Raw genomic sequence first — 16,120 nt, 5'->3', positions numbered from 1 at the left:
AACTAGTTTTCAAAAATTCATAAAAATTTAGAGGTAAATATATCACCATTAATATTATTTATGGTAAAACTACTAACATATATCTATATATAAAAAAATAATTCAAACTGTGTATGCCATCCCTATCTATTGAAAAAAATTACCAAAAATTAAATTTCATTGTTTTTCATGTCCAACTTTATTGGTAATTTTCTCATAGAAAGAAGAGATGCACTTAAATAAACCATTGAATCAATCTTTTACCTTGAGAAAATATGAATAGATTGCTTTTCCTTTCATTCGTCGAGGACAAATAGTTTTCTAATTATGATTCTTTCTGTAAATCCCCTGCAATCACAAAAATAGGTGTGCGCACCGTAACAAAAATGGCTACCACAGGTAAACTGCTTAAATAAATAATTTTATGGTTCTGAAACATATAGGAAACAAGTGGGTAAGTGTCATTTTTTTTTTTTTTGAATTGGTCAAGCAACCACCCTTGGGTCAATTAAAACGGATTGATCCTATAAAGTTATGCTTTGAACTGAAACATGAATAAGTCACTTAATTCCAAGCTCATGGGTTAGTTTTCAGAAACATTAACAGTTTAAATAATCAGCCACGGTAATAACAAAGTTGCAAATGGTGATTTGGTTTTTAAATGCATAAAACATTTACCCAGCTGAAATTCATTGACAACTAATTAAAATGTATGTCAAGGTGTAATGAATGGGCAAATTTTTATTAAAACTCTGAATAAAATATAATTAATTAAAAACTTGAAAGTGGATTTAATATTTGTTGCAGTTTTTAAATTGGTTTGAATGAAATAACGTCTATGTTTGTGTGTGTGAGACTGTCTGTCTGTCTCTCTCTCTCTCACTCTCTCTGTATGTCTCTGTCACTCTCTCTCAGTCTCTTTTCTGCGTTTCTTTCTCTCTTTGTCTGTTTCTCTCTATCTGTCTGTGTCTGTGTGTGTGTCTCAATCTCTCTCTCTCTCTCTGTGTGTGTGTCTCCCTCACTCACTCTTTCTCTGTCTGTGTGTCTATCTCTCACTCCGTCCGTCTGTCTGTCTGTCTGTGTGTAGAGAGAAAGAATGATTGTGCTTATGTGCAGTTAGAAAAAGTGATATAAAGTAACGTGTATTACAGAATGAATACTTTCTACCGAATATTCTGTTAATTTGAATTAATCAGTAATATTTGTATTTAACTCTATCCTCTTGATAAAGCATTATAAATAAGCCAATCTTTAGGATCACTGATTACACAGATCAAAAAAATTAAGGAATTGAAAGTTGTTTGTAAACTGATAACTGATTTTATTTTGTGCAGTGATTTCAAATATAGCACCATTTTTTTCTATCATGTAAGAATTCTGCACAATATTAAAAAAAGAAAACGGAAATATGGCATATTGTATATGTATTCCTCATGGAAAACCTCTAATTATAAAAATGTAATACAAAGAATTTTTGCACATTTTCTTACCTCTTCGAAGACTTGTATTGCCTTTTTCTTTTCCTTTCAATGCTTCTCAGGACACATTTTCTGTTGTAGTAAGCTTGCTGATCATCTACTGTTAGTGCATCATGCACTAACAGTAGTCTTTAACCATGCTCACATTCAACCTTCCCTGATATCTGCGTTCCATTTCCTTTATTATCTTTGTGAAATCTTTCACCCTGTTCTTCACTCACAGCCCCAAGATTTTCCGGAAAGTAATCAATATTAGATTGCATACTTTCAAGCTCATCGAACAACCCAAGTCTTGCTTGTTTTCCACTATACACTTAAATTTGGGTCCTTATTTTTTCCAAAAATTTCTTTACGACTTCTTTAAATGCTTTCCATTGCCTTTTTTTTCAATTTCCTCCACTTATGTTTGAAAGAATTCATCTTTAAAACGTTTATGAATATCTGAACCAGTGAAAATCCCTTCTTTCACTTTGGCATCTTACAGTTGAGAATACTTACGGCATATGTATTTAAAACACTCTCCTTTAGATAGGGGCTTTTCAAATCATTTCATCAATCCCAGTTTGATGTGAAGAAGAGGAAGGAGCAGTTTTTGCCATATCATATTCAAAGTTTTTATTTGTGCTGGCCTTGTGTTTTTATATTTAAAAATGGCTTCAAGAGGTTGTGTTAATTTACTCATATTTTCTGTTAAATTTGTGGTGAAGAAACAGTAAAGAAGTATTACAAACTTTGTGAAAAAGTATACTATACCTGTTAGGTAAAGTTAACAAAAATAAAATGACACACAGCTCGTATTTGCCAAAAGAAATTGAACTTTAATTAGAGAAAAATAACTTAATCTTATCTTAAATCATAACCTTAAAAAATTGAATGAAATTACAGAATAAACATAACTTAATTCTATACAGAATTTATACAAGGAATATCAGCTAAAATTAACGTATCACAATTATAATATTAAAATGAGAAATACATAAACATACATTTTTCAAATAATCATTATGAAAATCGACAATTTATCACACAAATAAACTGCATATAGGTTAATAATATGAAAATCTGCAATTTAACAAAGTCTGAAAACAAGAGAACTTAAACCATTTTTAATGTAACAGTGCAACTGGAAAACTGTTGCATTACTGACATATTCTGTACTAATGAAAATTAGCAATGAACAAATGTCATTAACTTAGAAAAATAAACTACAGTAAATCTTATCATTGGCACTAGCCTTTTCTGAATTATGAACATCATATGGTTAATTATATATATGGTTAAAATATATAATGGTTTTTAAAATATATATATGGTTAAATTATATTAATTATATACAATTTTTTTGTTTAGATTAAATCTAAATATTAATAAAAACAAGTTTTTGTTATATTAACATAATAACAACTTGCTTCTGTATGCGCTCCATTGTCCCAAATGTAAATAAAATATTTACATAATAAATTTACAGCACACTTCATATTTCTACAACAGTGTAAGCAAATACTATGCATTTCTAAATATAGATTACCTATATTATAATGCTCTTCCAATTTGTGATTAAAATTTTAGATTAACTAGTATTTATAGTTACTTACTTAAAAAGAAACCATTTTATATGTGGATAAAAACAAAGTATTAAATAAATTTTCATTAAAATTAGACTCTTAATCAGTCCATTACCATTTTAAAATAGTCCATACATATCAATAACATATAAATAAATCTAAAAACCTAGCAACAACTTTTTAAATAACAGTCAGCTGATCATTTACAACTTTATTATATGTCGTATATGCATATTTATGCATATGTCATAATAATTGCATAATTATAATTTATGTTATGTTGTATTACAATACATGTTTTGTTTTTATAAGTTTTATCACAAAAATGAACAAATAGGCTATGAAACTACAACTTATTTTTTTATAAGTAGGCTTTCATTTATTCTGTAATAAAAAAAAAAACTGTAACAAAGAAAAAATTAACTTTTACAGAATGTACAGCTACTACAGACAAGACTGTTAGTACAAGTCTGTCTGTACAACAGACTTATAACTGTTTATAAACCCACTGCACACAATGAAATCTAATAATATTGAATAAACTCAATTCATATTATAATGGTTTGAAATTTGTGTTTGAAGTCTATATAAATAGAACAATAAATTACTTAGATGTTAGTATTGAAATTAATAAAACTAATCAATTTATGTCAGTATATAGGAAACCCACAATTAAAAAAACTACAATACATAGATAATGAAATCATCCTCGGTTACACAAAATTAATATATATACAAACATGATTAAAACAGCAGTTAATTGCACACAATATAATAAAAAATAATAATAAATTAAACAAAGAATTAGATATTATAAAACAAATTGCTATAGATAATGGTTATAGTGACTCCTTTAATTGATAATAAATACAAAAAACAAATTTCAAAAATTAACAATACTAAATCTTTAATACCAACAAATGATACACAGAAAATTGGCAACGTATATTTAAAATACAAAACAAATAATCATATAATAAAACATTTAAAAAACAGTAAATATACAGATCCATATAATTTATACAATTTGTGTGGAATTTATAAAATAAAATATAATGGCTGTGACCACATTTATATAGGTAAAACTAGTAGATCTTTTGAAACCAGATTTCTTGAACATATTAGACACTATAAAAATGGAAAATTGGATTTATCAAATGTTGCTGACCACCTCATTATCAATAAACATTCTATTTCTGATATTCAAACCAATCCGGAAACACTGGAAATTAAGAAATAAAATATAAATAATAATAAAAGTTTAGGCATTTTGGAGTAATTTTATATATATAAATATAAGAGGAAATTCAACTTTATCAACTTGCAAACATAATATGAAGATGACACACTTGTAAGGGCTGCAGTAGATGGCAGCACTTATTCAGATAAAAATAAAATGATAGTGCATAATTTAATTTAAATACATACAGTACTGTAACATTAGTACATTTTATCTTATTTATTTTTATTTTATCAATTCTAACATATTTTATGTATGTAGTTTTTAATTTCCATAATTCGATTTTAATTTATTTAAAAAGAATTTTTAAATTGTGATTTTTAAAAAACATTTTTATATTTTAATTCTTAATTTTGAATTTTAATTTGATAAAAAGAGAAATTTCATATATTATAGAAAAAAAAATTATATTTTAAATGTGTTTTAGTTTGATATAAAAATTAAAAAACCAAAATTATAACTTAAGATGTGGGTTGTCACGAAAGAACTGTTGTAAAGGTTATGAAAAAACTTTCAGTGCCATCTTATTTACTTTTTAATTTCTGTACTTAGGTGGATCGAGTTGGATTATATATACAATTTCATAATAATAGATGTATTCAAAAATTGGAATTTCTCCCTCCTAATTTTCCAATTATGTATTATGTGATATTCTAAAAGAGTTCAGGTATTAAAACAGATGCAATAAAACAAAAGTAAATATGCAAGAAATTTATGGTTTTTTTTCCAATATGTTCAGCAAAGATTATTAACTCTTGAACTTTGTTTTATAATTACAAACCAACTGCACTTGTACTAATAGAACATTCTGTATAAAGTCATAAAAGCAGCTGAAAACAGAAGTTATTAAAAACAATTTTAAGTAAATTTCTGCAGTTTGATTTAAAAGTTAGAAATAATTAACAAATTCATATTAAAAACTATTTGGGTTAATACCGTAAATAAATTAATGGTTACTAAAAGTTTATCTAATTTGTTTTATAACTCAGTGTTGTTGACTAGATATAAAAAAAATATTAAAAAATTTGTTATAATTTATTTATGTAACTTCTTTTTTTTTTAATAGATGAATTATTACTTTTTAAGAAGCAATAAAAATTAAATCTAAGAAACAACTCAAAATAACCCATGAAGAGTCACGGTGTCTTTATTTATTTCTTCTGAGTATTTGTTACTTGTGTGCTGTTATATCAATCAATGAAAAGAATGCTTTGTACAGTTTTGCTTCGATTGTTCTAGATGTTAATAGTCTGGAAAAAGCAGTGAAATTTTTGCAACAAAGTATGACATTGTAATTTCAGAAGCAAATTTCATATACAACTTATTGAATATAATTTTTATTTTTAACTTTAATTAGACGAGGTTAGTGAGCGAAGCAAGTGTTGGTTATGTTCAGTGAGATTATGTTGATTCCATGTACTGATGAATCAACATATATTTTATCTAAACATAAATTTTGTTTTTTTCAACAAAAATATTTTCTGTGAATTTAGCACTTTACCTCTATTTCTGAAACATTTTTAATTAAGCATACATATAAAAAACAGGCTATTTCACAAGTATTAAGTTAAAAAAATTTTAATTTAACTGCATTCATCAAAATCATTGCAATAGGTTTACAAAATCCATAATTTTTAGTTGGTGTTGAAGATAAGAATGCTGAAATGTTTTATTTTTTCAGCTTTGTTATACAGCTTGTATCTTGGATCTTGAGAAATGCAATAAAAAAAAATGCTTTATGCAATTGTAATTTAATCATATCACACATTTCAATTATATTTTGTAGTGTTTACCATAAAATTCATACCAAAAGCAAGAAGTTAAAATAACTAGGGCATACAGTGATTGATATTAACTGCTTCAAATTAATTAAAAACTTAGTTTATCCAAGAGTTTATATTTATTAAGTGCGTTTTTCATTAAAAAGAGTAGTCACTTGAATATTTACCAAAAAATAGGCTTCGATTTATGAAAAAGATACTTATTTGGCTGACGTTGCCTTCTTGAAAAAAATCACTGAATCATTTTAAAAATTGTACCTTTTCCACATATCTTTTTATCAAGCCGCAGGTCTAACGACGTTTCTTGTTAATTTTTTTAATGGTTTCTCTTATAAATCTACCCTATTTTAAATAAAAATAAAATTAAGTTGTACTAGATAAACTGAATTAAAAATTAAATTAATCATAATTAAATTTTTAAAATACTTTAAGTATACATTCAACATTTTTAAGCAAGAATTAACAATATACGTGTACGCAGATTTCCAACCACCATTAACCAACCGTCAAAGATATTTATTTATGTCAGCTGATTGTTGTTTACATCTCTTTTAAGCGTACTGTGCCTTTTTGAAGATAATTATTAGAAGTGTGTATTTGAGTAGTAGTACAATTTTTAAGATGAAAAAGATTGGTCAGGGAAGTCGTCGATCTGTTTCTTGTGATAATGTGCCTTTTAAAACTAATCGAAGTAGTTCATTAAAATGTAAAACTGGGTCTAAAGCTGAGGAAAAAATAGAACGTCAAAGTATTTCACGAGTTAGATTTAAAGAAAACGTAGGTAATTCTGTTAAAACCTCCAAAAGTGTACAATTTGTTCGTAATACTGAACAACCTGTAAAAAAAACACGTTCTCTTATTCATTTTAAACCGAGTTTACAAGATAAATTACTCTCTCTAGAACAATTATCCGTGGACTCAAAGTTACAATCTGAAAGTGGTGTTGATCTGAAATTTGATGTACCCGAACTATGTACTTCTCTTAGAGTGGCAAATAAGTTGCTAGACGAAGCAGCCTTGGAAAGTAAATCTGATTTTGGGAAAAATAGTCTAAAAGGTGTTAGTTCATCAGATACTATTAAATCGAAGGTGGTAAAGATATTTACACTGAGTCAGCCATAGAGTAAGAAATAGTAATTTAGCATTAGTGTAGTTAAGGTTAAGTGTGTGGTTAATTGTTATCAACATAAAATTTTGGTACAAGGGTTTTATTCTCTTTTTCAAGTGTTTAGAATATATAGAGAAAATTGTCATCTTCTGGAAATTAATAATTTTATGGATCGTAAATTAATGGCTTGTAATTTTCATTAATAGTAATATTTTAGTTTTTCAGCCAATGTAATTTACTTTAATATAAATCTGCCTTATGGTAACTTTGTTATCAGTTGAGCCAATCCAGTCTCATGCAGTTGTTAATTGAATTAATAGCATAATATACATTCATCATTGATAAAGGTAGGCTATTGCATTCTAATCACGTTGCTCAGATTTGAAGTAATTAGATTTAACTTTTTTTTTACAGAATACTTTGTAAATTGTGATTTAGAAAAATAATTATTACATTTTGTACAATTATTACTGTAATAGAATATAAAAGGTATAATTATTCACATGTATGAGTATTTCTGTAAAATTACCAAATAGATTTTTAATAAATCTGACTTTCTTACCCTCGGCAGAATTTTTGTCTTTTAATTTTGCTGCCAGATTTTTAAAAACATGTGCGATTTATTAATTGAAATTATGTTTCTTCAGATTTAGTAACAATAAAAATTAAGTATTGCTCATCTAGTACCCAGCAATTTATGATAATATTTACAATGATTGAATTTTTACATCATGAACTGTTTTGTTGGGGAAAGAGGATTGTAAATAAAATTTATTATGCCAGTAATTTAGAACTGTAGTCAATTCTAGTAGATGACCATTTCTTTAGGACTGATAACAAAAAAAACCCTTCCTAGAAAACAGCCATTCAGATGACAACCAACTGGAAATAACCAAAAATCTTTCTTTCTTGTATCACTAAAATTTTAACAATAATGAGTTCAAATTCAAAACTGATAATTTCAAACATTTAGAAGAGCTACATTGCTTTTAGCTAATTAGGTATTAAGGTTTTTGAAAAGCAGTGTGAATGGTTTAATAATTTTTGAATTGTTTGAACATTGTTTAACTCACAATTTGCTAAAACTTTCTGAGTTTATTTTAAAATTTATCTGTCACTTCTAGAATAATTATGAGAAATTGAATTATCAGAATATTTCTATAATAAAACTTAACAAGAAAGAAGATAGAAATTAAGCAATTAGAATGTAGTTTCTTTTGTGTACAATTAGTAATACATAGTCACATAAACAAATTAGATAAACAAACTGTTAGAAACCATTAATTTACAACCCAAATAGATTTTAATATGAATTTGTTACTTATTTCTACTTTTAAATCAGACTGAAAAAAATTTAGTAATAAAATGGTTTTAATTACTCCAAAATGTTCTCATTTGCTTTTATTAATAAAATTGGTGCAGTTTTTAGTTAAAGATATAGTTCAGGAGTTAATAGTTTTCTTTTCTTAATATATTGGACAAAAACATTTGTTTTATTACATCTTTTTTTCTCCTTTTTTTTAAATACATGAATTGTTTTAGTCTATGAAAATACATAATTGAAAAATTTGGATGTAGAAATTCCAATTTTTAATACATCTATTATTATGAAGTTATTAGTTTACTTGATCTGTAGATACTGTTCATTCTGTAAAAGTTAATTTTTTCTTGGTAATACCTTTATACCACAGAATAGATAAAAGCCTGCTTACAAAAAATAAGAAATTTGTTGTTCCTAGCCTATTTGTTTATTTATATATGTGATAAAACTTATAAAAACAAACTTATTTGTTATATATATATATATATATATATAAATGGTTTATTTATACCATTTTATTTGTAATTAATTTAAAATTTTAATCCCAAAATGAAAGAACATTAATAATACAGGTAATTTATATTTAGAAAAGCAAAACGTTTGTTTTGCACTGTCATAAACATGAAATGTATTGTAAATTAATTATTGTGTAAATATTTTATTTATATTTGGGGCACTACCCCATACAGAAGAGGTTGCTGTTATGTAAACAACTTATTTTTCATTAATCTAAACAAAAAATAGAATATATTATACTGATAGACAAAAAAAAATTTTAATGTTTCTCAACTGTGATACCATTTCTTGAATTGCTTTTTTGCGTACATTACAGAGCTGTAAATAACAATTTTTCTATCATCCTTAGGTTTAAATAAATTATGCTTCAAAAAATTAAGGGAAAATAAAGTTAAAATCTGTAAAATTTATAATTTTGCATGGCCATACCTGTATTAGAATGATTCTTCAACAGTAATTGGCTAGCATGTTAGTATTCCATTTTTCATTTATAGCAACTTTCCATGACCAAAATGTCTTGGTGGAAATGTTCACCGTGTTTGTCATCTACAACTCTGACGTGATTTGGGTAAAAATGCAGATGTGAGTGGAAGAAATTTCTGCCTGATGTACAAAAATCTGAGATTCTCCTTCTTCATTGCTTTTACAAAATTTTTCATTAGTCTTAGCTTGATATGGAGAGGCGGTAAAAATATTTTTTTGGGTTCAATTCATGGGCTCATGAATAATATTTTTCCATTTTTAAAGGTACCAGTCCTCAGGTTTATCTTGTTTATCTTACCAGACAAGTTCATCTTGTCCTAAGAGCAAAATAAGCTTATTTGTGCGATAAATCAAATTATTTTCATCAATAAAGTACTGAGAAAATTCTTTTTGTTGGGTTCAAAAGCCCAAAATATTTGTATTTTTTTAAATTAAATTCCAACCATGCAGTCTTGATCGTAACAGTTCAGCTTGATTTTTTGATAAATTTAAATCCCTAATCAAGTCATTTAATTTACCTTGTGATATATGATGCGGCTTATTGATTTATTTGATAATTCAAAATAATCATTGTCTTCTTCAATATTGCCTGTCTTCTTCATCGCTGCTTTTGAAACATACATTCACAAGAATTGAAATAGTTTCATTGTGAGGTATAGGCCTGATTGCAGATTGCAATGAAGGATATTTTACAGTATGTTTAGATTTTTTAGAAGTTCTTGACACTCTTGTTAAAAGTAAAAAACGGTTACATGATCCTTCGATTTATGCCAAAAAGGTACACCAAACATATTTAAAAATATAAATATTTTATGAATATCAGTTACAGTTCAATAAATTTGGAAAATGTTCACATATTTCCCATTCAAAATAAATTTTGACAGAGGTTGAAAGAAGAGTTGGATGGAATACAGTATCTTTCATAAGTTTAAGGACAAGTTAAAAATAACTGAAAAATCAGTATTTCATGACAAAATCTTTATTTTATACAAGTAAAAATTAAAAATAAAAATAACAGAGATAATGCTACATCATTTTTTAAATGTTTAGTTAGTATTTTGTATGACCTCCATACAATTTTAGGCATGCTGCTACTCTGTCAGGCATTGATTCAATCAATTCCAGACATTTTTCTTTCATCACCTGTTGCCACAGACTTGCGATTTGAAGTCGTAACTCAGCCTTATTTTTAGGTTTTCTTTTAGCAAGTTGCAGTGCCATCCGATTCCATAAATTCTCAATCGGATTTAGGTCAGGACAACGAGCAGGCCAGTCCAAGAGTTCCACATCATTTGCATCAAACCGTGCCTTGGTAACTCGTGATTTATAACAAGGTCTTGCTCGAAGATGAAATTCTCACCTGACAGGTTATGGACACTAGGAAGCATGAATTCTTCCATTGTTTTTATGTACTGTATGATGTTCATTGTCCCATCCATTATTCTAAGGTGTCCAGCGTCCTCTGAAGTTATGCAACCCCACATCAAGATAGCATCTCCACCTTGCACAGCAGGAATGATGCAGGCCGGTAGAAACTTTTCAGTTTTTGTTCACCTGACCCTAATTTTTCTGTTGTACAACTGGAATCTGCTTTCATCAGAAAAGACAACCCTTCGCCAAGCTTCTTTCAATCGGTTCTTTGCTTGCTTGCAAAACTAATGACGTTTTGACTTGTGAACAGCGCTTTGCTAATGCGAAATATGATTCCATTCCAGATTCTTTTAAACGTCTAGAAAGAGTGGCAGTACTAACCTGAATTTTGTGCTACTTCTGTCACTATATCAGGCAAACTAGCAAACCGATTAAGTTTTGATACCTTTATAATCGCTCTGTCTTGACTCATTGATGTTTTTCGTGGTCGACCGGATCGTGGAAGATCAATGAAAGTTTCTTGATCACGATATTTTTTAACGACTTGCTGTACACATGTTTTTGATATTTTTAATCGTTCAGCAATGTCTCTGTATGTTTTATTTGCTTTCCAGAGACCGATTGCTTGCCATTTTACTTCTACACTAACACTTTTCTTACCTGTTGTTAATAAAAAAACTTTTCACCAACCTAAACTCAAAGAAACAAATTCTAATTCATCAACATTTTGGTGGGAAACAGCTGATAATAGTGCCAAGTTGACATTTTTAATTACTGTTGGTACGCCTGACACTCTTAAGTCTGTGTACCTGACACTTTAAAGTGATTTGTACATTTTTGAACATTACTTTCTTAAAAACAAAAATTTCATGAAAATTTTAAAATCACTTTTAAACTCAGCCCTTTTAACTCAAAAATAATTTTTTTATTAGTCTATTGAAAAACTCTAACACACAGCTTTAAAATGACATCACACTCATTAGCGTAGGTTACATATTTTACGAGAAATAGTAATTTCTTTATTAAAAAACGGACTAATTTTAGCTCATATAAAATATTTAAATGACTCCATAAAATTTGAAGCATTTAACTTAGAAGCTTGCGGTTTTCACCAAAAGATGTATTTTTTAAAGCTGTTTCTCAAAGACATGTAAGATTTGTATGTAGTTCATAAGTTTAAAGACAAACTGACAAACAGTTTTTCTAAGGTGTCCTTAAACTTATGAAAGATACTGCTTGAAGGACCCCTATTACATAAAATAAAATAATTGGCATTGGCAGAATGAATTGGTTTTTAATGTTAACTTTATGTTTACTTTCTATTCAACATAGCATGACTGGTTATGTAATTTTGTCATAGTAATTCTGAATTTGTAATTTTATTTTTACCTTGCATAACCCTGAATTTTAATAATAAATTTATCTATATGTATTCTGTTCTATTTTAAATTTTGCATAACCCTGAATTTTAATAGTAAATTTATCTATAAGTATTGTGTTCTATTTTAAATTTATCTTTTTTTTTATAGGTTTTACAAAAAGTAAACATACCGTTTGAAGAACAAATCTACAAAAATCTGGTTGATCTAAAAGTGAGCGACAATGATTTACATTATGGACAAGATAAAAGAATTAAAAGCAAACATTTTGAAAGAATTAAAGACAAGGAACCTGAATTATCTGAATTTTATGAACTATCATTTAATGAAGAATATGTACTTAAAATTGAAAAATTACAAATTGATCCATTGAAAGTGATTAGCTACGATGGATTTTCTATATCGGATAGAATGAAAAACTGGCAGATTTCATGATGGATGTTGATAATAAACTTTCTCGTTTGTATGCTAGAAATATGTTGACGAAAATAATGAAGCAATGCTGATTTGTAAATGTTATTTATTTTTATAATTATTAAAGAATATTTTATAAAATCCAAATACTGCTTTATAATTTTTATTTTTTAAATGAGTTTTAATGAGATGCCTAACATTGTTATATTGTTAGCCGTACAGAGTGTAGAATAAATAGTATATTTTTTTCCTTGTGCCTTTTGTTTTTCTGTATTCATCCGTTTTAGATCACCTTTATAAAATTTTTGTTGCAATATAGAATAATATTAACAAAAGTTTTATTGCACTGATATTTATCTATATCCCAAGAACCACTGATTTAGCCTGAATATATATTGTAAGGAGTGAGCAATGTAAAACCAAACCCGTAATGTAACTGCTGCAGAATTGGTAGGTTATGTTGGAATGAAATTTTATTAATGATATAAGAAAATTAAATTAAATGATATACATTAAATAAGAAAAAAGATAAAACATAATTTTAATGTTGCATTTATTTACCTAATTGTTACAAAAGATGTTGAAAATGACCACCGTAGCCATCAATGCACATTTGTGCTTGACTAATCATATTGAGAGTAGTCTGACGCAAAATGTTGTCAATTGCGTTGATTTCCCGTTGAATGTTCACCTTCAGTTCATCAATTTTTTAGAGATTAGATGCATAAACTCTCTCCTTTAAGTAGACCCAAATGAAAAAAAATCACAAGTAGACAATTATGGGGAACGTGGAGGCTATCATCCTCAGTTGACAGCTGACATTTGTGAAAGCTGCATAAATGCAATTTGGTGAAACATTTGATGTATGACACATTCCTTCATTTTGTTGGAAGAAGTTGTATTAATTTTCATTACCAGTTAATTGTGTGGAGAATTCTTCGAAAATGGCTTCTTCTGGACTGGCGGTAATTCTCCTTTCAATATCAGCAATGCTGTGGAGTCCTAACAGAAGGTTGCCTATTTCATTTTGCATTTGAAACCGAACCTGTTGTACGCCATTTTTTAATTAAATCGTTTATGCTACTCTTCACTGAAATACAGGCATTCAGAAATTTTTCTATGAATACTTAATGTGATTCTTCAAATGATCCAGAATGAATATAGGCAATCCTCTCCTAGATTGAATAAGGCATTTTACATGAACACAACTGCATTGACAAGTAACCACATGATAAATAGAAGCAACATGTACATCCACTAATTGCACAAGTTGTGGAGAGTCTTTCATAAATAGTGTTGGGTAGCAGTTTCATTATGGGTTCAGTTTTATGTTGCTCATCCTGTATATTGGAATGTATAACATATATACTGGAAGCTGTAGAACGTAATAGCAAATATCCTGAGATAAAAGGTATCATTGAAGAGAAATTGAGTACTGCAGTTAATTAGCGCAATTGATTGATAACAAAAAAAGTATTGTTAATTCATTTGATGAAGATAAACCTTGTTGCCAAGTTTAATAGTAACTGTAATACATGAAAAACTCTCCTAAATATGATTTGTTTTATTACTACAAATTTCCTTTGTTTTTTGTCTTCAGTCATTTCCCTGGTTTAATGCAGCTCTTCCAAGATTCCCTATCTAGTGCTAGTCGTTTCATTTCGGTATACCCCCTACATCCTAAATCCCTATCAATTTGTTTTACATATTCCAAATGTGGCCTGCCTACACAATTTTTTCCTTCTACCTGTCCTTCCAATATTAAAGCGACTATTCCAAGATGCCTTAATATGTGGCCTATAAGTTTGTCCCTTCATTTAGCTATATTTTTCCAAATGCTTCTTTCTTCATCCATTTGCAGCAACACCTCTTCATTTTTCACTTTATCCACCCATCTGATTTTTAACATTCTCCTATAGCACCACATTTCAAAAGCTTCTAATCTTTTCTTCTCAGATACTCCGATCGTCCAAGTTTCACTTCCATATAAAGCGACACTCCAAACATATACTTTCAAAAATCTTTTCCTGACATTTAGATTCATTTTTGATGTAAACAAATTATATTTCTGACTGAAGGCTCATTTCACCTGTGCTATTTGGCATTTTATATCACTCCTGCTTCATCCATCTTTAGTAATTCTACTTCCCAAATAACAAAATTCTTCTACCTCCATAATCTTTTCTCCTGCTATTTCCACATTCAGCGGTCCACCTTCATTATTTCTACTACATTTCATTACTTTCATTTTGTTCTTGTTATTTTCATGCGGTAGTTCTTGCGCAGGACTTCATCCATGCCATTCATTGTTTCTTCTAAATTTTACTCCCAGCTGGAATTACTATACCATCAGCAATCGTAACATCTTTATCTTTTCACCTTGTACTGTTACTCCGAATCTAAATTGTTCTTCAACGTCATTAACTGCTAATTCCATGTAAAAATTAAAAAGTAATGGGGATAGGGAACATCCTTGTCAGACTCCCTTTTTTATTACGGCTTCTTTCATATGTTCTTCAATTATTACTGTTGCCGTTTGGTTCCTGTAAATGTTAGCAATTGTTCTTCTATCTCTGTATTTGAACCCTATTTTTTTTAAAATGCTGAACATTTTATTTCAGTCTATGTTATTGAATGCCTTTTCTAGGTCTTTAAACGCCAAGTATGTCGTTTTGTTTTTCTTTAATCTTCCTTCTACTATTAATCTGAGACCTAAAATTGCTTCCCTTGATCCTATACTTTTCCTGAAACCAAATCAGTCTTCTAACACTTCTTCCACTCTTCTCTCAATTCTTCTGTACAGAATTCTATTTAAAATTTTTGATGCATGACTAATTAAACTAATTGTTCTGTATTCTTCACATTTATCTGTCCCTGATTTCTTTGGTATCATGATTATAACACTTTTTTTTGAAGTCTGACGGAACTTTCCCTTTTTCATAAATATTACACACCAGTTTGTATAATCTATCAATCGCTTCCTCACCTGCACGGCGCAGTAATTCTACAGGTATTCTGTCTATTCCAGGAGCCTTTCTGCCATTCAAATCTTTTAATGCTCTCTTAAATTCAGATCTAGTATTGTTTCTCCCATTTCATCCTCTTCAACTTCCTCTATAACACCATTTTCTAATTCATTTCCATTTACAAATTTCCATCATATTTAAAATAGCTAGTAAAAAGTTTCTATGTTACTTTTTCAAATTCTCTTATGTGATTACATCAGTTAAAATTTAGTTCTAAATAATCTTTATGATTTTCATTTAACGTTTTTAGTTGTTAAATTATTGCTATGGTGTTTTGCAGTTAATATATATGAAAGTAAAGTATAAATATTTTTATAAACATTTGTGTTCTGCAATTTTATTAACATATTTGTAGCTAAAAAAAAAAACAACACAAAATATATAAAAATAGGAGAAATATGAAAAATGTGTGCTGTAGTTTTCTGATTAACATGACTAGAAAACAGGCCTATGTTATTT

At 28.2% G+C, this 16,120-nt stretch overlaps 1 protein-coding gene across 2 annotated transcripts; it reads left to right on the top strand.

Moving 5' to 3' along the window:
- The first annotated feature begins 6,532 nt into the window (after positions 1 to 6,532).
- LOC142317418 (uncharacterized) lies at positions 6,533 to 12,782 on the top strand. 2 transcript variants are annotated; one of them, XM_075353971.1, is made up of 2 exons: positions 6,533 to 7,135; positions 12,372 to 12,782. In XM_075353971.1, the coding sequence occupies exons 1-2, from the start codon at positions 6,665 to 6,667 to the stop codon at positions 12,654 to 12,656; spliced, it is 756 nt and encodes a 251-aa protein (XP_075210086.1). In that variant the 5' UTR covers positions 6,533 to 6,664; the 3' UTR covers positions 12,657 to 12,782. The 2 variants fall into 2 exon arrangements, with proteins under 2 accessions (XP_075210086.1, XP_075210088.1); XM_075353973.1 differs by having other exon boundaries at positions 6,546 to 7,132.
- The last annotated feature ends 3,338 nt before the right edge of the window (positions 12,783 to 16,120 follow it).

This window comes from Lycorma delicatula, chromosome 1, assembly GCF_047948215.1.
Source record: "Lycorma delicatula isolate Av1 chromosome 1, ASM4794821v1, whole genome shotgun sequence".
In the NCBI taxonomy this organism is placed as follows: Eukaryota; Metazoa; Arthropoda; class Insecta; order Hemiptera; family Fulgoridae; genus Lycorma; species Lycorma delicatula.
The sequence above is the reverse complement of the archived record's forward strand: the minus strand, read 5'-3'. Positions and strand labels throughout refer to the sequence as shown.